The 23,310-nt window shown below is 44.0% G+C and overlaps 1 protein-coding gene across 1 annotated transcript in view; it reads right to left on the bottom strand.

Annotated features, from left to right (window-relative positions):
- LOC311117046 (POU domain, class 2, transcription factor 2-like) overlaps window positions 1-22,758 on the bottom strand; it is a gene marked incomplete at its 5' end in the record, with an annotated part of 43,699 nt that extends 20,941 nt beyond the window's left edge. Inside the window, one exon of the mRNA XM_084157477.1 lies at window positions 22,653-22,758. Within this exon, the coding sequence (XP_084013603.1) occupies window positions 22,653-22,758 (106 nt within the window). The remainder of the gene's footprint in view (window positions 1-22,652) is intronic.
- Window positions 22,759-23,310: the final 552 nt, after the last annotated feature.

Genomic DNA, 23,310 nt, shown 5'->3' with positions numbered 1-23,310 from the left:
AACATTTATATAAAAAGAGGAGATGGAAATACTGGAAGAAGAATACTGGAAGATGAAAGATATAAAACTGCTTTCACACACACACGCATTCACACGGTCACCTCATCCACAAAATACATGAAAAGAGTCCATGTAAACAGTGTTTTTAACAGTCATACTTCCCCCATCATCACCCTTCTGGCCAGGGGTCCTATTTCCCCCCAGCCCATCCTTACCTCACCCCCCCCCCCCAGCCCATCCCTATATACCTCGGCCAGCAGGCTGCGAGGGGCCCAAGTCTATCAGTGTTAATGGGAGTGGGGGGCCTCTCGGCAGATGATGTATCTGTCTTTGGGCGGCGCGGGACGCTTACAGGGGCCGAGGTGGGGGAGGGGAGGGATGCTCAGGGTCACTGTCAGGGAATTAGGAGGAGAGGGGGAGGGGATAGGAGGGAGGGTGGCTGAAGGGGTCTTACTCCCTCTCCCTCACGCCTGTCTAGTGATGGTGACAGACGGCGCGTGGGTTGTGTGTAGAGGGGGGCAGTGTGAGGGGGTTCAGGGGGCGACAGGGGGGCCTTTTTGTGGAGAGCGGAGGGTCCAGACAGGCGTGTGGATGTCAAGAGGTCAGCCACATGGCCCCGACCAACAGCAAACACCCTATTCACCCCGTGCCTCCTGCCTCGCTCGGCCCTGGTCCCAACCCCCCACATTTCTCTCTCTCTCTCTCTCTCTCTCTCTCTCTCTCTCTCTCTCTCTCTCTCTCTCTCTCTCTCTCTCTCTCTCTCTCTCTCTCTCTCTCTCTCTCTCTCTCTCTCTCTCTCTCTCTCTCTCTCTCTCTCTCTCTCTCTCTCTCTCTCTCTCTCTCTCACACTCACACTCACACACACACACACAAACACACAAACACACAAACACACACAGAGAGGAGTCATCTGGGGACCCTCTGCGGGGACCCTGTGGTCTATGGGGCTCTAAAGACCCTGCTCACTTGTGCTCTGCCCCAACAGGATCCAATGCTACTGCTAACTGCTATTCCCCATGTATGCACTCACTGTCCTGAAGACCTATATAGAACTATAGGACCTGTGTTCTAAGAATTCCAACTGTCAGAGAGATCGGTAAATCAGTGTAGAGGATTACTGAATTGCATCTGAGCAGGCCCACTGAGGAGATGGAGAAAATGACGTGACCATTGCATTATGGGCTCCCGAGTGGCGCAGCGGTCTAAGGCACTGCATCTCAGTGCTTGAGGCATCACTACAGACCCCCTGGTTCAATTCCAGGCTGTATCACAACCGGCCGTGATTGGGAGTCCCATAGGACGGCGCACAATTGGCCCAGCGTCGTCCGGGTTTGGCCGGTGTAGGCCGTCATTGTAAATAAGAATTTGTTCTTAACTGACTTGCCTAGTTAAATAAAGGTAAAAATAAAAATCCATTGACAATAACCCATACTGCAACTGATGTACACAAGTGACCAATGTAACTCAGTACTTGATGCAAGGAGTTGGACTGCTACCTGGTTATATGTTGACCTGGTTTACAGATAATGGAACAGAACAATGGCTGTTTTTACAGAGGGGAGCTAAAGGTTAAAAATTAGAACACAGTCTCTTCTCAAGACATACGACCGACCGTACGGTCATAAGGGGGAGTTGATCGTAAGAGGTGTTTTTGGGAGTTGATGACCACACACGCACATTCAGCAATTTCTACCACTGCTTTTCACAACTTCAGATGTAGGCTATTCTGGATGTTTTATATAAAATAAAATAAAAGTTATGAATTTCTGTAAATAGATTAATCTCTGGAAAAATATATATGAAAAAACTGTGGATTTCTGAGGATATACTACTTGACAAAGACTGATGCAGCATTCAGCCACTTCTTTGTAGACTTAATAAAATTAATCCGAAAAGCTTGGATTGTAAAGCAACATTGAAAGCTGCTCATCTATCACTTTCCCCCCTCTCATTCTGAACCTATCACTGCTCTATTCTACTACGCTCTCTCTTTCATTATCTCTCTATCCATCTATCTATCCTTATACCTCTTTCCTTATCTCCTTTCCTATTCATCCCCGGTTCACAGAACTACAGGGTGTAGCAGCACTGGTCAGCAGCGTTGGTCATGACATCACTGGACAGCGCTGTGCTCCAATAGGACACATAGGCACGTTGCCAGGCAACAGCAGTGAACGATAACTGTGTATGTGCCTGTGTGTGTGTGTATAAGTGTGTAAGTGTGTGTTTCGGTGCGTGTTAATCATTAAGTATAAGTATGTTTTTCCACCCTTTAGCCCAACTCATTGATAAGCTTGAATAGGAAGAAAACATAACGCTGAAAGGCGCAAAGGTGTCTTCACATACTTGAATGGCTTTGAAAAAATCCTTCAGGACCAAATCCTTAAGGACTGTGTCTTTCATTTGCTTGTCTCTTACTGCAATGTAGAGTTTCTTTCAGAGTCTTTCTGCGGCTCTCAAGAGTGTGTGTGTGCAGGTAGGTAATTATTTGTGCAGATGTATGTTTGTATGTGTTGTGTGTGTGTGTGCATGCGTATACAAGTGTGTGTGTGTGCGAATGCATCTCTCTGGAGTGTTTATTATATCCGATACAGTACCTCTTTCTCGCACCACATATTTCTGGGCCGATCGATCCCTCTGACTCCCGACAAGACAATAATCGCACCTCCCTCCCTCACTCCGTCTTCACCATTATTACTGACCTCCCCATGGAGCGGGACAGAGGGATGCAGATAAACAAAGAAATGGAGGGAGAGGGGGAGAGGAGAAGGGGAAATAGCCACTGCGTGTTACTTTCCTCTCTTCATGCCTTCATCCTTTCCTCCGTTGGGGTGGACGGCTGGACGCAAAAAGATGGAGGGAGAGAATAAAATGACAAGACAGACAGACCGACGGACATACAGTCCAGAGAGAGAGAGGGAGAGAAAAATATCTGGATGTGGCCAAAATGAAAGTATAAAGGCTTTATTTATAAGAATGTCTAGCGACTCTCTCGTCTTGAACAGCAGGAGACATAAACTTAGAAATAGAATGACTAGAATGAATAGAATATATTCTATTTCTATGGACATAAACTGGGCTAAACTGATGTGAATATCCATCAGCATCAAAAGTGTGATGAAAGCGCGGACAGACAGACAGTCATTTGACATGGCAGCGCCTCCTAACCAATGAAACAATGTGATCTACAGTATGTGTTATGGTCGGTGTTAGATTGCTCAGTTTATAGGTCTATCGATTGGCCTAGACTTAAATTGGCTCTGAATTAAAGAGAATGGTTATTTGACCTCTTTATCCCTCCTGTCTTTCTCTCTTCATGTCCTGTTAAATATTCCCCCTTTCCCCCCTTCTTTCTCCCTCCATCCATCGGCATATCCATCTCTCTCTCTCAGTGTAATACCTATTTCCTCCCTTTCCCCTTCCTCTAAGGCCATCACCCTATCCCCTCTCTTCTTTCTTCATATACCCCCCTTTAAACCTCTCATCCCTCCTCTCTCCTTCTCTTCATCCTTCTATTTTTCTCAGCGTTGTACCTTTCCTCTGGACCCACACTTGCTCAGTCCCTTCTTCTGCTCTATCAATCTCTTTCAAATAACAATGATGAATTATTGAGTCTATTTATTCAAACGCCATTAATGATATAATACGTGATGTAAGTGAAACATGAAGAGCCATGGAAAAACTGAGGGGAAAAGAAGGGTCTGAAAGAAAGAGCGAGAGAGAGAGAAGAAGGTGGTGGTTTGTGGTTGGAGGGGAGAGGGGAGATGGGGGGGTTAGGAAATTGGTCTGGCTAGCGGAACAGCTTTTCACCCCTCTATCCCCCCCCCCCCCCCCCCCCCCTCCCTTCCTTCCTTCCCCATTCTGCTTTGTATTCTGCGGAGATGACAGGGAGAAAGCTTTATTGCTCTGAGTTTGTATCGATCGGGGCCCCTCACAGGGGTTGCACCGACCCGCGCACTCCGGAGGCACTTTCGCAACGGCCTCTGCCTCCACTCTGCACCCCCCTCCTCTTCATCCCTCCCCCCTTTCTTCCCCTCACCCCTCTCTCCTCTCTCTCTGGCTCGGCTCGCTGGGGGATTAAAATTCGCATCTCCCTGTTTTCAGAGGTTAAGAGGCAGAGCGCCTAGCTTTTTATTTACATAACCGCACTCCAAACACAACGCCCGAGTCACACACATAAACTCCAGAGGCCAGAGAATATAAATGTGAATGAAAACATGAGCATAAGTGTCCATATATTCCCCCCCACCGGTCCCTCTGCTCCTCCTTTGTCATTTCCTCCCATCAGATTTTTGTTATTCTAGCAAGTTCCAGTAAAAATGACCCTCAGCAAAAGCACAATATACATATAGAGAGAACATAGAAAAGTCAGTTATAACACTGAATAAGTATATAAATTTTTTTACACGTGTGTAAACAGATATATATATATATATTTGAAGAAAGCTGCTGGATTCAGCCAGTCACAGCAACACAACACAGGAACACAACTGGTGTCCGGACTAGAAATTCAGCAGAAATCCCTGAGCTTGAAGCGTGACCGCTCACGGTGGGACTAGGGATAAGAGGGGCAGATTCAGAATTTGGGGATAAGAGGGGATTCAAACAGTTGTACAAAAAATTCCACAGGGAGTGCGATTGGACGATTGGTCCTCTTGCAACATCGCAGTGTGCCGCCCTTGGGCCTGGGATCTGCACCCACAATTCCCTGAGGCAGACTCTAGCCCGAGTTACGCAGACTACAGACAGAAGACTGCCTTGTTTTATAACACTGTCTCGTCATTCAGTTAACAAACTCCATTTGAGGGAAGGTGTGTCGAACGAATCGGGCGAGGGTGGGGTTTGGCGGGATAGCTGATTCTGAGGGCCATAGTTATTTTGTAGCTGCGACTGTTGCTGGCCACAGCCCCCCAGTCAAAAGTGTCTCTTATCTCTCTATTTTTACCTTCCCTCCATCAGCGGACCCTCTGACCGTCTCGTCACCACTTATGTTCACTCACCAAATGACACACACAAAAGGCCCTTCTCCTCTCTCAGACGGTGAACGTCGTATTGCCATGTCGGCGCTGTATGGTCGTCAAGGACGGCAATTGTCGCCAAGGACAAAAAACAACGTGTCTGAGTGTGTGGCTCCGATTTGAGTTGGCCGAAAGTCCTATGGAAAATACACTGCTGTTCTTTGACCTGCTTTGTTCCGTTTGGTAAAATGCTAAAACTGGCCAATTGTTTAGAGAACAGGCTTGTATACTTCTTAAGTTTTGACTACATTAATAATCACATGAGGTCAAATGCAAATGTATCAGACAAAAAAAATCTGTTTGAATTATCAAACATAATTCAAATTGATTAAATGATTATTTAAATCACCTAATTAGCATGATGTAGGATCTTAATTTGATCACCCTGTTGCAGGAGAACATTCCTGCAATGCAGGACATTTAAAACATGTAGTGTATTTGAGGTTTAAAAAGGCTTCTGAAGTTTGTAATTTCCACTTTGAAATTTCAGACTTGACAAAAAATGTATCAACCCCTACAAAAATGTCCATTAATTATAATCCACGTAATAATTAACATTTCCTGTTGCTGCAGGATTATTTTCCTGCTTTAGCAAACTGTCTCAAATTAAAATCCTACATCTGTAATGACTAACACAATAGGAGATGATGTATGAATAATCTAGCGAAATTCTCAGATGATCTAAACAATTACTACATTTACCTTGAACCCAACAAATATATTTTATAAGCGTTATTACAAAGGCTTCAACACTTACAAGATATAAACCATTATACCTGCTGGGTAAGTAAAGTAAGATAAGGTAAGTAAAGTGTTACCATGGTTTTTCAAGCATAACAATGTATGTATTGTCATCTCTTCAGTTCATATCCCTGGAAATCCATTTTGTGAGGAAGAGAAATTGTCAAAGTGGAACATAACTGTATAAGAACATAGCAACTGCCCAATTGAGCAATCAAACAATTACTGATTGTACTGGTCAAAAATGTTTCCTTATATACTGGTAGTCTGTGTAATGCTGCAGCAATTGTGTGTGTGTTCGTTTTTTTGTATTAGTTGAAACCACAGGGGAGACTATAACAATGATAACCTTGATGGAAGAAAGAAAAGATGACTTCATATAAAGGACGGAGGTTTGAACTGCTTACAAAACAACAGGGGCCACATACAATGCAGGAGTATAGAGGTTTGAGAGATCTGTGTGTGTGTGTGTTTGTGTGTGTGCACACGCTTGTGCGAACACATGTGTGTGTGTCCTGCCCGTGTGCCGTGGCTCTAGGCGTGCTGGTAGGCTACATGCTGGACCAGCACAGTGTCACGTTCATCTAGGGCCACTTAAACACAGCAGCAATGAGGCCCGAGTGGCTGGAGAGCTCTTCGCATCCCCCAGCTGACCACCATTTCACACCACTGTGGATCAGGGTTTGTTCACATTGCAGGCGGCAAAACAAGAGAAACAAAATGGCCGCAACGTCTCTCCACTGGGTCTCTCTGTCGCACTCAAGTTGTTGAACGGAGTGAGATGAAACACAGATCATAACAGCTAGGGGAGAGAGAACAGGATATGCTTTAGATTTGAAATACAAATCTTCTGGGCTTTAATTCAAGGGGCGAAGGACTATGGGGAAAAGTTTCAAGCATATACTGCATTTGTATTGTTTACAGGAAGTACAACCTGTAAAAATACATGTACTGTAAAAATACATGTACTGTAAAATACATGTACTGTAAAAATACATGTACAAATATATGTAGAGTATGTGAATAGATTCAACTCAATAATGGTCCTTGAGGTAGTTATTTTCTATTCATGCTTTTGTTGTAGTTTCATATTACATTTCTATAGACCTATTCTTGCTAAATATGCTGATAGGTTGGCCTTGCACATACATATGTAACATTTTCACTTTGCGTGTTCGTATGTTGTGTGCTCTAGTTCCTCCATGTTCTGTATATTTTGGCCTTGCATACCATGCCTAATGTATGTCTGGAATGTTCATAGCCTTTCACCTTCTATTCATAAGCCCGTTGCATGCTATTCATTTCAGAGCTTTGTATGTGGTGTGCCGGATCACATTGCAGCCCAGTGTGGAGTCTAGTTCTTTTGAGATGATTTGAGGAGCTTTGTATGTAGACAATGTCATAATAGAGTGGCCTTGCCCCTACTGTATGAAGCTAGCTAGGTAATAATTATAGTGCATGATTGGGCCCACGCTGTCGATGTGTTATGTGCATTTAGTTGGGCTTATTGGAGTGGTTTCCATTCACAGTATGGGTTTTCTGTTTGTCAACGTGAGCAAAGAGCACATCAATTCTATCATTTTTTACAACTTTTATCATCTTAAAAGTGAACTTTGACCATCAACTGTAATTTCAAAGGGACCGTTTCTGGACGATTTAGCTTTTTCAAGGTAAAAACTGTTGAATAAAACTACAACTCTTTCAGTGATTACGTGTGTGACTGACAGGCGAAAGTTGAAGTGCAGAATGTTGAGTCAAGTCCTACAGAAGTCTCAAAACACATGCTAATCACAGAAGAGTCCATTGACACTTACTAAAGTCACTTAACTGCCTAAGCAGCCACGTAGGCTATTAACATGTTCTAGGCTTGATGGGGCGTATACTGTACGTGCAGAGTGAGGCATGATGGAGCCTGGGCCTACCTAATATGGAGTGTGTGTGTGTATCCAAGTGTATGTTTGTACTCACAAATGCCACGTGTTCGTCGTGTTTACATTCGTAGAAGAGGCACGAGGGGCGATATCTCACGCCGATCGATGAACGAGGGAGCAGGGGGAGGAGGGAGGGGGAGAAAATCGGTAAGGAAAGCAGGTTATCTCCTGTCATTAATGGAGGGATTCCCGGGCGAGGGGAGGGGTGCGGAGGGGTTCGGAGGGGAAAGACCTGGATTCATTGAGAAAAAACACAGACTGTTTGGCATCGGGAGAAAGCAGACAATTATCTGTATTGATTAAAGCCAGCCAGCCAGCACAGTGAAGACGGAAAACTATGACTAGATCAATAGAGAGAGAGAGAGAGAGAGAGAGAGAGGGAGGGCAGGGGAGGGGAGTTGTAAACGGGAGGTTGAAAGTTTGAAAAAAGATTGAGGCTCAACAGTTGTGGCGGCAGAGGGAGAAAAAGTTTAAATGGGAGCGAAAGAGGGGAGGGCCTGGGTGAAACAGTGTCAGAGTTTATAAAACTGATCCAACATGGAGAATGTTGAACTATTTCCACTCCTCGACTCCACCACTGTTGATGCTAAATATCTCAGACTACAAGACCCATCCCAACACAGCGAATCAGAGAGCAGTGAACTTATCACATTAAGGTCTTTTTTTGGGTAATGAGAGAAAAAGAACATGGCAACGGCCCAGGGTGAGGGGTCAAGCTGACCCCTTAGGACATGGGTAGTTACGCATGTAGCATGATGTACTACAGTACCCATAATGCTCTGACAACATATCCGGTTTTATCTTAGTAAAGATGAAGCTAACATAATGGTGTCCCGTCTGCTCAGAAGTGGGATCTTCTTAACAGTATGCAGTCAATGCCTACTGAGGACCCTAGAAATGAACCAAATGGTAAAAAAACATGTCTACACTATCATAATAAAATAAATGTGAATAAACACATTGATAACGGAGTATGTGACCGAAATTAATCCTCTGCACACTTAAACAAAAATATTTCGCACTCAGAAAATAGTTCCTTTGAGCTGAGTTTATGTTCTATGGTTATAGTAACTTACGTGGTTATGAGATGGACTACTGTAAGTGGGAAAGGAGGCTAAGCACCGAAGCGGAGGGATATGGGTAGGGAGGGACTACAGGTGTATCGCTATGCATGCCTGACATCACAAGTCCCCTCCCCTGGCCCTGGGGAATGGGCACCTTGGAAATGGTCGCTAAGGAAACAGACGTGCCTAAGAGCAAGTTGTGAGTGTGTGTGTATGTGAGAGAGGGTGGGGGGCTTTTGGGGGTGTTATCGAGGATGAAACTAGAAGACGTAGAAACCTCATGAGTGTATGGGGTGTGTGATGTGCTTGTGTGTACCCATAAACTATATGTTAACACTCACAATAACTACTATATGTTATTTCGCATAATGAGACACTTCTATCTATGTAATTCATTACTTGCACACACACACACACACAGTCTTGTACAACTAACCTTGTGGGGACACACAATTCAGTCTTATTCAAAATCCTATTGTCCCTAACCCCTAACCCCTAACCCTAAACCTAACCCTAACCCTAACCCTAACCCTAACCCTAACCGTAACCTTAACCCTAACCCTAACTTTAACCTGAAAACCTAACCTTAACCCTAACCCTAAACCTAACCCTAGCTCCTAACCCTAACCCTAAACCTAATTCTAACCCATACACTAATTCTAACCTTAACCCTAAACCCCCTAGAAATAGCATCTGGTCCCCACAAGTGTAGTTAAACACATCCACACACACACACACACACACACACACACACACACACACACACACACACACACACACACACACACACACACACACACACACACACACACACACACACACACACACACACACACACACACAAACACAGCACCATCCCCTGCAGTATAGTGTTAATGCAGGCTGTACTATACCACCTCCATGGTTCTAATTGGGCGGTGTGTCACGACGGGGTCCAGGGGATTGCTGTAACACCTGAGAGAAATGGACCTTAAATGGCTCTCACTGGCTCTCGAACTCCAGTTGGCTTTATTGATGCCCTGGCCCGCTGCCAACCAGACACATTTCCACTTCAAAAGGTTCCTCCCATTCACCGACATGCATCCTGCACCTGCGTAGACTGGATGCCTACTTATTGGCTGATTCAATATGCAGACTGAGTCTGAGACTCTGATTCTGTGCACTATGCATTCTCAGGGAGCTAAGTGGACGATACTCTGGTACATAAAGAAGTAGCCAATGTTATTGACATTATCTAGCTGTGGATACTGTCCTCCCAATATAGTGCACACACAGTTATGCACCACATGCAAGCATGCAGGCACACATGCATTGACACCGCATACATACTATATGAAATTTCACTCACTCCAACTCCCAAGCGCCCTAAAAATTCATATATGTCCAACCTTCACTCAAATATTCCTATACTATGATGTTCAAAAAGTCTACACATTCCAATTCTCTCTCACACACCACACAGTCATATTGAGTTAGCTGGCTCATCCATATTCTGACTGAATATCCAGCTCATTTCTTCAGCTGACATTGGCATGTTTCTCCTGGGGACACACCTGAGTATGAAGAGAGAGAGGCTATATATGAGCCCGACCCAGAACACACCACCATATGGGCAAAAATATATTAATAATGATCAATATTTATCAAAATGTATAAATAATGTTACTGTAAGTTAATCCTTAAAGCAAAAAAGAAAGACATAAAAAAAACTTTTATTTTTATTTTTTATTTATTGGCATAAGGAGATAGAGTGCTGTGAGATTCAATATAATTACATAAAGATATTACAATTTATTTTCCAGCTCAGAGTTTGCATAAATGTTCTAACTGCAGCAAAATCAATAACATTTTGAAAATATTACGCATAAGACGTTCCAGTTACTAGTTGTCACTTTGATATTGCTTTGGCACCCAATTAAAATGCAAACGTACGTAAATGGGAAAACACACGTGTGCAGAGATGATTCTTATGAAAAATACATTTTCAAAAAGCCAATATTACCCAACATGCCAGAGGTGCACCCTTTGCATTTCAATGTGGATTGGCTCCCTCCATTATTTATGACGGTTTATGCCTTAAAACCACCGGCCCTAGCTCACACCTATCCCCATAGTAACCACCAGTCCTCATCCTATATACAGTATATGTGCAGCAGAGACCTTCCCTAGAGCGCACCACTACCACCCCTACAGTATAGCAGGGAACGTTGTTTCAAAGCATGCCTGACTTGCATGTATATGTATGCACACGTATAATCCTATATGCTCATCTGTCAGGGTTGGAGAGTGGCTGGATTTTTTCCGGTGTGTGTGTAGGTGCTGTTTGGTGTGTGTGTGTCCTGATGCTCAGACAATAGGGCCTGTTGTGCATCCAACACTGTTGGTCAGACTTAATGAACCCTTGGTTCCCCTCCCCCACCATTGTCCAGCCATATTTTTTACCTTGGCCTGCAGTGGCTGTGTCACTGGTAATATTGACGACTCCCCCCCCCCCCCCCTCTCCTCTCCTCCACCCCTCTCTCCCTCCCTCCCTGGCCCACAACCACTGTTGTCCACTGTTCACCTCATCCATAGTAGACAGTATTGATTTTCAGCACAGAAAATAAAAAAGGCCATGAATTTTAATGCCTTCTGTCTGTCCCCCCTCATCCGACCCATCCCTCTATCTCTCACTTCTCTTTCTCTCATTCTTTCCTGGGGGAAGGAGAAAGGAGAGGAGTGTTGGGGGGGGGGGGGGGGTCGTCAATATTATTGGGTTCATTAGTAAATGAGTAATGTTTTCTTGTAAGGTGCGAGGTGGTGGATCCAAATATAAACAGATCATACAACAGCTTGTACAGTGCATTCGGAGAGTATTCAGACTTTTTCCACATTTTGTTACGTTACAGCCTTATTCTAAAATGTATTAAATACTTTTTTCCCCTCATCAATCTACACACCCCATAATGACAAAGTGAAAACAGGTTGTTAGAAATGTTTGCAAATGTATTAAAAATAAACAACAGAAATACCTTATTTACATAAGTATTCAGACCCTATAATAGCTTGTTCATGTATTACTCCCTTCTTCCACATTTATTGCCACAACAATTATTTGCCCAATCATTTGTTAACTTACGGTATATCAATTAAAACTAATTTACAATTTATCTAGAGAAAATGTATGCTAATAATTATGTACATGCATGTGAAAAACATAATTCACCATATTCAATAAATATATAGTGATAAGATGGAAGTGTGAGGGAAAACTGCACATCATTAGTCTTAGTGAAAGCTACCTAGTTCTATTACAGTCATTTTAGCCCCCTGTCTCTCTATCCATTTCAGCCCCCTGTCTCTCTATCCATTTCAGCCCCCTGTCTCTAGTCATTTCAGCCCCCTGTCTCTCTAGTCATTTCAGCACCCTGTCTCTCTAGTCATTTCAGCACCCTGCTTCTCTAGTCATTTCAGCACCCTGTCTCTCTAGTCATTTCAGCACCCTGTCTCTCTAGTCATTTCAGCACCCTGCCTCTCTAGTCATTTCAGCACCCTGCCTCTCTAGTCATTTCAGCACCCTGTCTCTCTAGTCATTTCAGCACCCTGCCTCTCTAGTCATTTCAGCACCCTGCCTCTCTAGTCATTTCAGCACCCTCTCTCTAGTCATTTCAGCACCCTGCCTCTCCAGTCATTTCAGCTCCCTGTCTCTCTAGTCATTTCAGCACCCTCTCTCTAGTCATTTCAGCACCCTGTCTCTCTAGTCATTTCATCACCCTGTCTTTCTAGTCATTTCAGCACCCTGAGTGGACAGATATATACCCCTCACATCTGCAAGTCATAATATGTATATACTGTATATGCAAATATATGGAATATATGAACAATTCTGCTCCCCAATGAGATGGGTCATTTCTATACGGCTGCGAGTCTTGCTGCCTTTTATTTGACCGTTCACAGTTCATCAACAATTCCTATGCATATAATTCCCTTTTCTTCAACTCTTCTTCTATCAGTCATAGGTCACAAGTTCATCCTACTCTCCACTCTACAGACTCTCTTTGAAAGGCAACATGGAAGAGAAAGAAGATGGTGGGCAATATCGGTGACCAAGGCCATGGTTATGTGACCGAACCACGACATAAAAAGATGTAACAGGTTACTTAAAGAGTATCACAAAATGGTTCATGTTCTCCTATGTGATCAGAGGGAGCCAAGTCTTTCCATTTAAAATACAGTCATATAGTGCCGGGGGCTGGTCTAGTATTAGTGGTGCCGACCATGGACTATCTATGCACCCCAGCGGCGGGGGTTTGAACCCCGCTTACGTCTTCTTTCTCTACCGTACTCTATCACCCCCTTTCAATAATTCACAACGAAGCATTAAAAAAATGAGGAAAAAACACAGTCGTATTGTTGGCCTGAGACATTAAGGCCACCAGGCCCGAGACATTAAAGCCACCAGGCTTTGTAGGATGCGGTGTGACACTTACATTTTTACATTTTAGTCATTTAGCAGACGCTCTTATCCAGAGCAACTTACAGTTAGTGAGTGCATACATTATTTATTTTATTTTTTCATACTGGCCCCCCGTGGGAAACAAACCCACAACCCTGGCGTTGCAAATACCATGCTCTATGAACTGAGCTGCTACATCCCTGCCGGCCATTCCCTCCCCTCCCCTGGACGACGCTGGGCCAATTGTGCGCCGCCCCATGGGTCTCCCAGTCGTGGCCGGCTACGACAGAGCCTGGATTCGAACCAGGATCTCTAGTGGCACAGCTAGCACTGCGATGCAGTGCCGTAGACCACTGCGCCACTCGGGAGGCACTTCCACCACGACTGGAAGCTCTTGAACCACGGACCGACTACAGTCATACAGCAGGAGCACAACCTGAAGGTCACCTTAATAATCATTCAATTATGCTGTTTTTAAAGGAAAATGCCACTCGGCACTACATTATGACCAGGAATACCATGAACACAGTCATTTGCTGACACTCGGAGGGGCCACAAATTGCTTCCCACGATGCATTGGGAGTTGAGCGGACGCAATTTACACAAAGAATGCAGTTATACACAGTGTGAAGCTTCTACCCAATGGCCATTATCATTCATTTGGCTTTTTCTTCCTGTGTTGGTCAACAACAGAGGCATTTTCACAGAGTGGTTTAATGTTTGGGCCTCATGTTATGTTCAATGTCAATGAAAATCACCTTTCATAGAAGTACTAGGATTGGCAATGGAGTGTGTGCATGTGCACTTGAGTTTACATTTTTGTCATTTAGCTGACACTCTTATCCAGAGCGACTTACAGTATTGAGAGCATTCATTTTCATACTTTTGTTTTTCATATCGGTCCCCTGTGGGAATCGAACCCACAACCTTGGCATTGCAAGCACCATGCTCTACCAACTGAGCCACACGGGACCAGAAAGCTTGTATGTAAAACATTAGCAAATCTAATAAAGAAAATACCAAACTAACCATCTGACGGAGAATTGTATCACAAAACAAAATAGTTTTTTTGATGGAAAATGAACATCTGTTCATTTTCCATCTGTTCAAAAATAATTTTAAACATCTATTCCATTTATACTGAACTTTTAGTCCATAACAAAAATTGAATATAATTTCTTAATTTCAAGCCCCCTTTACACAAAGATCACTTCTAACCCCAATGTCTAAATATCTTCATCAGTGTCTTTAATGTAAAGAGTAGCCAGCTAATTCACTCAATGTCATGGCCAGTATAGCCCAGCTACTGCGGAGCTCCAGGCCTTGAACTTGAGACGTGACACAACAGATAGGCCAGGCGTGGACAGAGGAAAGAGAAGAATAGAAGGAGGTTGATGGGACGGCTGCATATGAATTAGCAGAAGGAGGGACAACAGAGGGAGGGCAGTGAGGAGGGGAAAAGGTCAGAGGTCAGCCCCCCGGACCCCCCTGCACCCCTCACGGTGAGACAAAAGAGAGCAGAGGGGTTAGGGCCACGGACTGTGCTCCAAGAGGGGGGCTGGTAAACGCACACTTAACCCATTTCCTCTAAACGCATACTCACGCCTCAGCTCACGGGAATTAGGCACATAACATCTGAGGATATTAGCATTAATATTTTAGCATAGCTAAATTCAAATACTTATATTTGTGCATATCTAACATGGCGAAATGGGGATTGAAGCATACTTAGGGGACATCTACATGGACAACACACTTGATTTCTCCATTCATTATTTAGCATGTTTGGCACCATCAAATATGAATTCGTAATACTCATTATACATTATATTGAGACATTTTCAAATAGACCCGTTTATTCTATCACAGATTCACCCATCGATAAAATGTAAAGAGTGAGTGGTCAATAATTCAAATATAATTCCAGTGGAAATGTTAAGAATGCAAATGATCTCTTTAAAATCATCAGTGCCTGACCATGGTCTTTGGCCTTTTCAAGGATGAGTTGTAAAACCTCGGCACTACACAACTGCACATGGTTCATCACAGATCATTTACTGCCTTAGGGCAGCGGCTAGATGTACCTTGCTATAGCTAGCTAGCTACACAGAGGCATAGGGAGGGGGAACGACGACTGCAAAAAGCCATGCATGGACTGAAGAAGATAGCCATAGGGGTAGTGAGTGAACATTGGGCCTACAACAGCAGTTCTGTTCTGTGTGCAACACCGTGATAGCTGGATTGGGGGGCAGCTAGCTAGCCTTTTAAAAGCCCCTGGAAAAAGGAGAAGGGAGAGCCGAAATACCAGAATCTACTTAAGAAATCCCCCTGAGGAATACTGATATACTAGGACCCATTTTCTATAGAGAATTATGCCACCAAGCGGACGGGAGATTTACCATATTCATACGGTGGAGGAGTGGTGGGGGAGGATGGGGGTTTTCAGCTTTACCTGTCCTACTTCTGCACTATGTGTGCAGGCTTGCACTCCCAAATCCCTGAGGGGTGCAATTAGGGAGAAGGGAGAAGTAGCTCTCTCCCTCTTCTTTATGTAATACAGGCTCCTCGTCATTCTATGCACTCCTCCTAATAAGGGGTAGCTTCGACCAAGGCCACAGCCCAAATAGGCTACAACAATATGCTAAAGTAAAAAAGGGAGAAAATGGCCTCTAAATCCCTATTTTCACACTAGGGGTCTTCAAAAAGATGTAGCCTTTAAGAAGCGTTGCTGCTGCATTGGTGAGGCACACAGATTCATAATCATGTGTTTGATTGAAGCCCCTGGAGAAAGCGCCAGAGGATGGTTTGTCAACTGCGTGTGTGCGTGAGTGTGTGCGTGTGTGTGTGAACATGCAAGTGTAAGCGTGTGTGTGGATTAGGGCTCTCGGAGTGTTCCTGCGAAAGTGAGGCTGGCTAAAAGATTCATATCCAATATGGAGGGGTTAAAGTGACGACTTCAACCCTCCCCATAGTGTAAAGAGAGAATGACTTTGAGCTGGGGGTGGGGGGAGAGAGGAGGAGGGAGTGTACAACAGATTCATTTCATTTCAGGACGGAGCACTCCTCTTCTGGAGCAAAACGAGAGGATGAAAAAGAGAAGAGGAGGACGGTAATAAGGCATGGAAAAGAAAAAATGACTTTTTCCTTCTGATAGGCAAATGTGTGTCTGTGTTAAAGGGAGACTACCCTTTTAATGTGTGTCTGTGTTAAAGGGAGGCTACCCTTTTAATGTGTGTCTGTGTTAAAGGGAGGCTACCCTTTTAATGTGTGTCTGTGTTAAAGGGAGACTACCCTTTTAATGTGTGTCTGTGTTAAAGGGAGGCTACCCTTTTAATGTGTGTCTGTGTTAAAGGGAGGCTACCCTTTTAATGTGTGTCTGTGTTAAAGGGAGGCTACCCTTTTAATGTGTGTCTGTGTTAAAGGGAGGCTACCCTTTTAATGTGTGTCTATTGTGAGCACACTCAGTAGGCGTTAAAACTCCTCAATGGTCCATGGAGATGTGTACTGGAATCTGATTATTCATACACTACCATGGGTTTGGTGTATCTGTAGCATCTGTGTGTCTGTACTCTTGTCTATAGCCTCCGGGTACTATGGTCCAACCAAATGTTAAGCAATCCCTGTGTATGTACATACATACATACTGCATGTGTGAGTGTAAACGTGTGAGCGTGGTGTGTGTCTAAAGTGCATATGTGTTTGAGAATGGGAGGGGGTGGGGTTGGGTGGGGGGAGGTTTTGAAAGCCCACAGCAGAAGAGATTGAAGCGCCCGACCACTCAGATTTATTAAAAGCCGGACCCCGATCCTCCGCTCCATTGTTGTCACGTTACTTCTGTCTGCTGCACGCATACATTTGTGGGTGCATGATATTACATTTTTCACTCATACCCCTGGCAGTCACCCCTTGCACTCGCAAAGGCAGGAGGGAGGAAGGAGGGAGGAAGGAGGGAGGCAGGAGGGAGGAAGGACAGAGTGTCCCTGAGGTAAATAAGGGAACCCTCCCCTCCCTCCTTCTCCCCCTCCATCCATCCCTCCACCCCCCCTCCCTTCCATCCATTCATTATCATAACTCCCATCCGCTAAATTAAATTGGGGGGCCTAAATCTCTCCCAAAACGGCCCTAGCCTACACCAGTGGAGGGGAATGGGAGAGGGGGGCGGAATTCAATCAAACAGGACCAAGTCCCCTTTATTACCTAAATGTATCAACCGCCGCAACATTCTACCCGCCAAGGCACACACAAACATGTGAAATGGCCACAGAAAGGACACGTTTCTGGGGTCTATTCAATCCAACTATATGGCTTGTTGTTGCCAACATGTCTCTATGTGTGCAGGGGAGTGGGATTACATTACACACACCCACACACACACACACCGTGCGTCTTTCTCTTTCCTTTAAACCTCACCCTAACTAAAGTTGAATTCATCAGCAAGGTGCTTTAGCCCCGGTGCTACTTGCTTACTAACATAGAAAAAATTCCCACATTCTTCCTCGTTATGATAAGCCCTCTGAAATCAAAAGAGCGGGCCCTTTTTTCCTCCAGGGCGCTTTTCCTTCTTTTCATTCCAGGCCTCATTGAGAAGCACACAAGAGGGGATAACAGCCTGGCGCGTGTCACAAAGGGCCAAAGCACCGCCCCTCATTCCCTGTTATGTTGTTGTACAGTGTGAAATCTAATTATTCTGCTTAATTAAGAGGTGGCTAACCCTGACCCCAGATCAGCAGCTAATCAGCAGAAAAGCCTGTAGGTTTTTCACTATGGCGTAGTCGGCGGGGCTAGCTCGCTAGGCTATTCATCTCCAGTGCTATTGCAGGGCCAAGGCAATGTATTGTGGGAGTGAGAGGGGAATATAGTATGAGAAGCTTGTACGCTATTTGTTTGTTTGAGAAAAGGGGCCCATGACCAAGTGCATTCGATTAGGGGTTGAGAATGAGTTCCATTCCACGGGCGTGCAGACACTGACCATTGAGCACTGAGAGGTTTGTGCATTGGAGAAGGAGGGCCTGCTGTGCTTGGTCATCCTTTGGATATGTGCGATGGACACTGGCACTCACATGCTCTCAAAGATTCCACACACAAACAAACACACAAACACACAAATATGTACAAAGACACTTGCACAGAGATACACAGCGACACACACAAAGATGTACAAGGACATGCACACACCAATACACAAATTCACCCAGGCTAGTCAAATATAGCATTGTGTCCTGAATAAGGCCAATTTGGCTCCTAATGGTCTTTGTGACCATCAAGGTTCCAAAGGTAAGCTGAGTGGAGGAGGGAGAGAGAGAAGAGAGTTTACCTTTTATTACTATATGTGTCTAATGGCCTATGAATGTATCCATGGTAACATGGGAAGTATGAGCCAAGCTAGGGAGCAGGCGGGCAGTGAGGCCGAGCCAAAATCTGCCCTCCATATTAAGTTATATCTGGAGCAGTGTTTCCCAACCCTGGTCCTCGAGTATCCCCAACAGTACACATTTTTACTGTAACCCTGGAGAAGCACACCTGATTCAGCTTGTCAACTAATCATCAAGCCCTCAATGAGTTGAATGAGGTGTGTTTGTCAAGGGCTACAACGAAACTGTGTACTGTTGGTGGTACTCAAGGTGGAAACACTGATCTAGAAGTCCATTTATATGTCTCATCTCTACAGCTAGGCTACATCAGTGGTCTGCAGTGAGTTCATTATCGTCAGACCAAAAAAAGAAGAGTGTGTGTGCAAGTGTGTGTGTTTAAGAGAGAGGCAGAGAGAGAGGCAGATAGAGACAGATAGAGTGGGTCGGTGTTAGGGGCAGGGATGGGAGAGGTGGCTTAATGCAATAAAGCATGTTGTATTGACATCTCTGTTGTGTTTATTGATTCCCCATTATGTCCCTAACAAACCCAGGTGGACATATTGTCATTCGCAATCACGTTAGCACTGGGACTCGCTGAAGTTCCGCTTAAATCCGATCTATACACACACACACACACACACATACACACACACACTACATACACACTGCACATACACAGGCAGAGAGTAGTCAATGAAGTCTGATCAATATCAGAACAAGGTTAAAACCACTCGCACAATATGTACCTATGAATTCATACTGGTTCAGATAAAACACATAGACAGCTTTATAATTGACCTTAATATGCAATTATCGAGTACACAACCTGTCCGCCCTCTCTCGCAGACCCGAGCTATCACACACACACAAATACTAGCCAATTAATGCAGGCCTCCAAGCCTTCACCCATCCACCCCCCTCTCTCCCCTCGCCAAGCCCAGGTACACAGCCTCCTCCTGGGCAGAGAGAGGTGAGGAGTTGCGGTGTGGGCTGGAGGCAGTTATATAGCAGCATGGAGGCAACAGTGTGTGGTGGTGTAGTGGTTGGGAAGCTGGACCAGAAAATTGCCTGTTAGATACTATATCTCTGCAACTGTGAACTCTCCAAATAAACTCAACCCACTGTGCACACACTGGTTGAATCAAAGTTGTTTCCACGTCATTTAGATGAAATTACATTGAACCAACGTGGAATAGACGTTGAATTGACGACTGTGCCCAGTGGGTAGTCCATTGATTTCTGTCTAGTATGTCATTGTTGAGCACTATATTCGAGTTATCTTACCATGCTGTAAAGAAAGTAAATACCAACCTTTGGTTGTGTTAAAATACAATGATGAATCTGAATCTGATTAATTAAAAACTCAAGTTTTACCTGGATAGTCAAAACATGCAGTATACTCGATAACATGACCGCAAGTATCACCACAGCTACAAGCATTCACAGTTTCTCACCAGACAGACAGTCTCACTCTGAATTTGATGGCTCTGGATCTTTTAAAGCCAAATAAAACAGCATTTATTTTTTCTTTGTTCTGGCTGCGACCAACGTCAAAGTCTAAGGCACTAACGGGGTAATGGTAGGTCCCAATACACTCAAGTACCTGAGAAAAAAGACGTTTTGCTGACTTATTTCTGCCGAAATCATTCATTTCAATGGGACTTCAGTAACATTTCCCTCATCTTTCTATGGATATAATAACATGTTATTACTATTAATATTTACATTTTACATTTTAGTCATTTAGCAGACGCTCTTATCCAGCGCGACTTACAGTTAGTGAGTGCATACATTTTTTCATACTAATATGGTATTACTAAGTTATTACTTCCATCTACTATTAATACTACAGATATACCTCTAATACTATACTTCAGCTTCTTCTAAACTTGGAAACTGACACTGAAACCAATTCCAAATGCATTTCAAACCAAATCTGAACCCTTGAGCCAATCTAATTTTGCCTAATGCTGTGTTTGCTGACTGGACATGCACATCCAGACAAAAACACCACGATAATTATACAAACTGACGTCAAAATGGTGGCTGGAAAAACCTTTTTATGGGGTTAGTGGGTTTGCCACATATACAGTATTCAAAGCCACGGTCAACCTAACCCATAAGCTCTTAGCTTAGAGCCACTTGGTAGCCCAATAGCCCATCTTTGCTAACGAATGCTGTTTGTACCTCTCTCTCTCTCCCTCCTTCCCCGGTTCTTTCACTCCTTAACAGCCCCACTTTAGCCTCTCTCTCTCTCTCTCTCTCTCTCTCTCTCTCTCTCCCTAAACATGCTGGATTGAACCCCCAGCAGCCCCCTCTCTCTCCATCATCTGTACCTCAGATCAGAAGGGGATGTGTGGGTAACAGACTTAGCCAAACTGGCTTATGGGCCAGACCAATACACCAGGCAAATCCAATTGAAAACCCACCTGGCCGATAGGGTACACAGGAAAGACAGAAAGAGAGAGAGAGAGAGAGAGAGAGAGAGAGAGAGAGAGAGAGAGAGAGAGAGAGAGAGAGAGAGAGAGAGAGAGAGAGAGAGAGAGAGAGAGAGAGAGAGGCTTCTATGTAAGATGCTCTTTACTAGCTGACCGACCATCTATGTCTTGTGTTTTTACCCATTTCCTCATGGGACTTGGAGGAATGATTGAAGATAGAAGAAAATGAGGGGGTATATTCACTTTTCTAGCCCTCATGTTTTAAATTAGTATTGACTTATACCCTTCTATTCAAGTATGCATATGGGAGTATGTTCACTTTATAGGCTACACTCACCTCTATACTGGAATAAGCTACCTTATATGTTACACAGGGATGTAGCTTGGTCAACCTTGAACATTAGGGGTAAATATGTGGGTAAACCCATAAGCAAATACAATTATTATCTAGCATTATCAGTGGATAACCCCTATTCACAAAATAAAAGGGTGCAAACTGAGTTTAGTTTACCCTCAACTACATCACTAATGTTATTATTTGTTTTATCCTATTTCAAACATCTTCCAAAATGTGTTCATTATTATTCACTCAACCTATACCTCTTCCTTTTATTTAATGACCTATAATGGTTGTCCCCTCTTCCCACCCCTCTCTGTCACAGCAAAAGCAATGGACATATGTGCCCTGTCAAGCCATCCTCCTGGTTACCACCACCAGCACTCATTAAAAATGTCAACCGTTTTTCTCCTGGTGACATGTAGTTAAGGAGATACCCTGCATGATCATCACAGCCCGGAGAGGTGCATATAATCGGACCCATCTGTCATTTGAAATTTCCACTTGGATGGAGACGGGGACAGCATTACCTTCCCGCCCCCCTTCCCTTGCTCTCGTCGTTAGATAGAATCCACCACCACCAAAAGTGACAAAGATGTTCCAAGACAAGATAGTTATTTTACTCCACAGGTTGTTGCAACAACAAACCAGTCAGCAATAATTGTATTAATTGATAACGCAAAATGACTAGGACTATCAACTTTACGCATCAACACTTTGACTGAGAATTTGAGAATTAAAGTAGAATGGCATGTAATTCGTTCAATGTTTTCCACTCCCAGCCTTGGTCGCAAGGTTTCTCACCCTCTGTCCCTCTTTTTTTCGCGGCCCTGGGATCGATCTCCGCCAGATCGATAAATTAACATGAATATTCCCTTAACCGTTCATGAGACGAAAGCGGGAGAGACGGGTGCATAGACAGAGGCAGACGGAGCGGAGAAGAGGAGGCAGATGGGGTGGAAGTGAGGAGAGAAAAGGGTATTGGAACAGCATGGGATACCGAACATAAGGAACTGTTTAAAGGATGTAAATATTGAAACACATTTTCTTGACAACATTTTTGGGATAAGATGTTTTTTTGCACTTTGGATTTTTATACAAACATTCTAATGTATTTTGGGTGGGGGGGGGGGGGGGGGGAGGAATTCGACTCGGAGAGAATAAACAATTCAAGCTAAATGTGCTCATCCTTTTTGATTATTCAATAGGTGGTCTAAGGACTTGCTAGTGCAGTGGACAGGTATTTCCTGAATCTGGTTCAGTTTTTTTTCATGCATGTGAAATGTCGAGGAGCATGGCCAATGAAACAGCTATAGCGGGATAAGCAAAGGTCTTACCGGAGCTGGAGCTGGAGCGTAGAGCCAGCGGGGACTTGAGACGCCAGGCGCTGAAGTCGGAAGCAGTTCTCTGAAAGACGAACGGCACCGGCAAGGGAACAAACATGATCCGCTGTCGTCTTGGTTTTTATTTGCAGTTTTCTTCGAATTGCGCTTGTCTTCTGTTCTTCTTTGCTTTTCTTCGTATGCTTTCCAGGTAAAATATGTTTAGTAGGAAGATTATTTGGTTGAGTTGGTGACTAGCCTATGCTACATTCACATTTTTGGTTTTGTGCCTCTGTCATATCGATGTGGATATATGGTCCCTTGGTAGATCTGACAACGGTCCTCACTTGAGACTAACACACAGACGGATAGTCGGGATACACACCACGCCAGCTATATGTAAAACAGCTTCTGTTGATATTAGTCATTGACAGAATAAATATACGTAGTGTGACTCTCTAACGCTGGTATTTTCTCATTGGTAAAAGTTAGGCCTGTATGTAGCTACAAAACAGCCTAGATATAAACTGTATCGAATATTATTATTTTATATTCTTGAAGGTATTTCCATATGTTTTGCTTATCAAGACAGGTGTGCGACTCTTTTTGTCACAGTGGCCTCCTTTTCCTCGATCGGTTTGCTTTGGTTTAAGCTTCTAACTAAAATATCTCC

This window comes from Coregonus lavaretus, assembly GCF_964263955.1.
Source record: "Coregonus lavaretus genome assembly, chromosome: 3".
NCBI classification, from domain to species: Eukaryota; Metazoa; Chordata; class Actinopteri; order Salmoniformes; family Salmonidae; genus Coregonus; species Coregonus lavaretus.
This window is presented reverse-complemented; position numbering and strand designations above follow the sequence as displayed.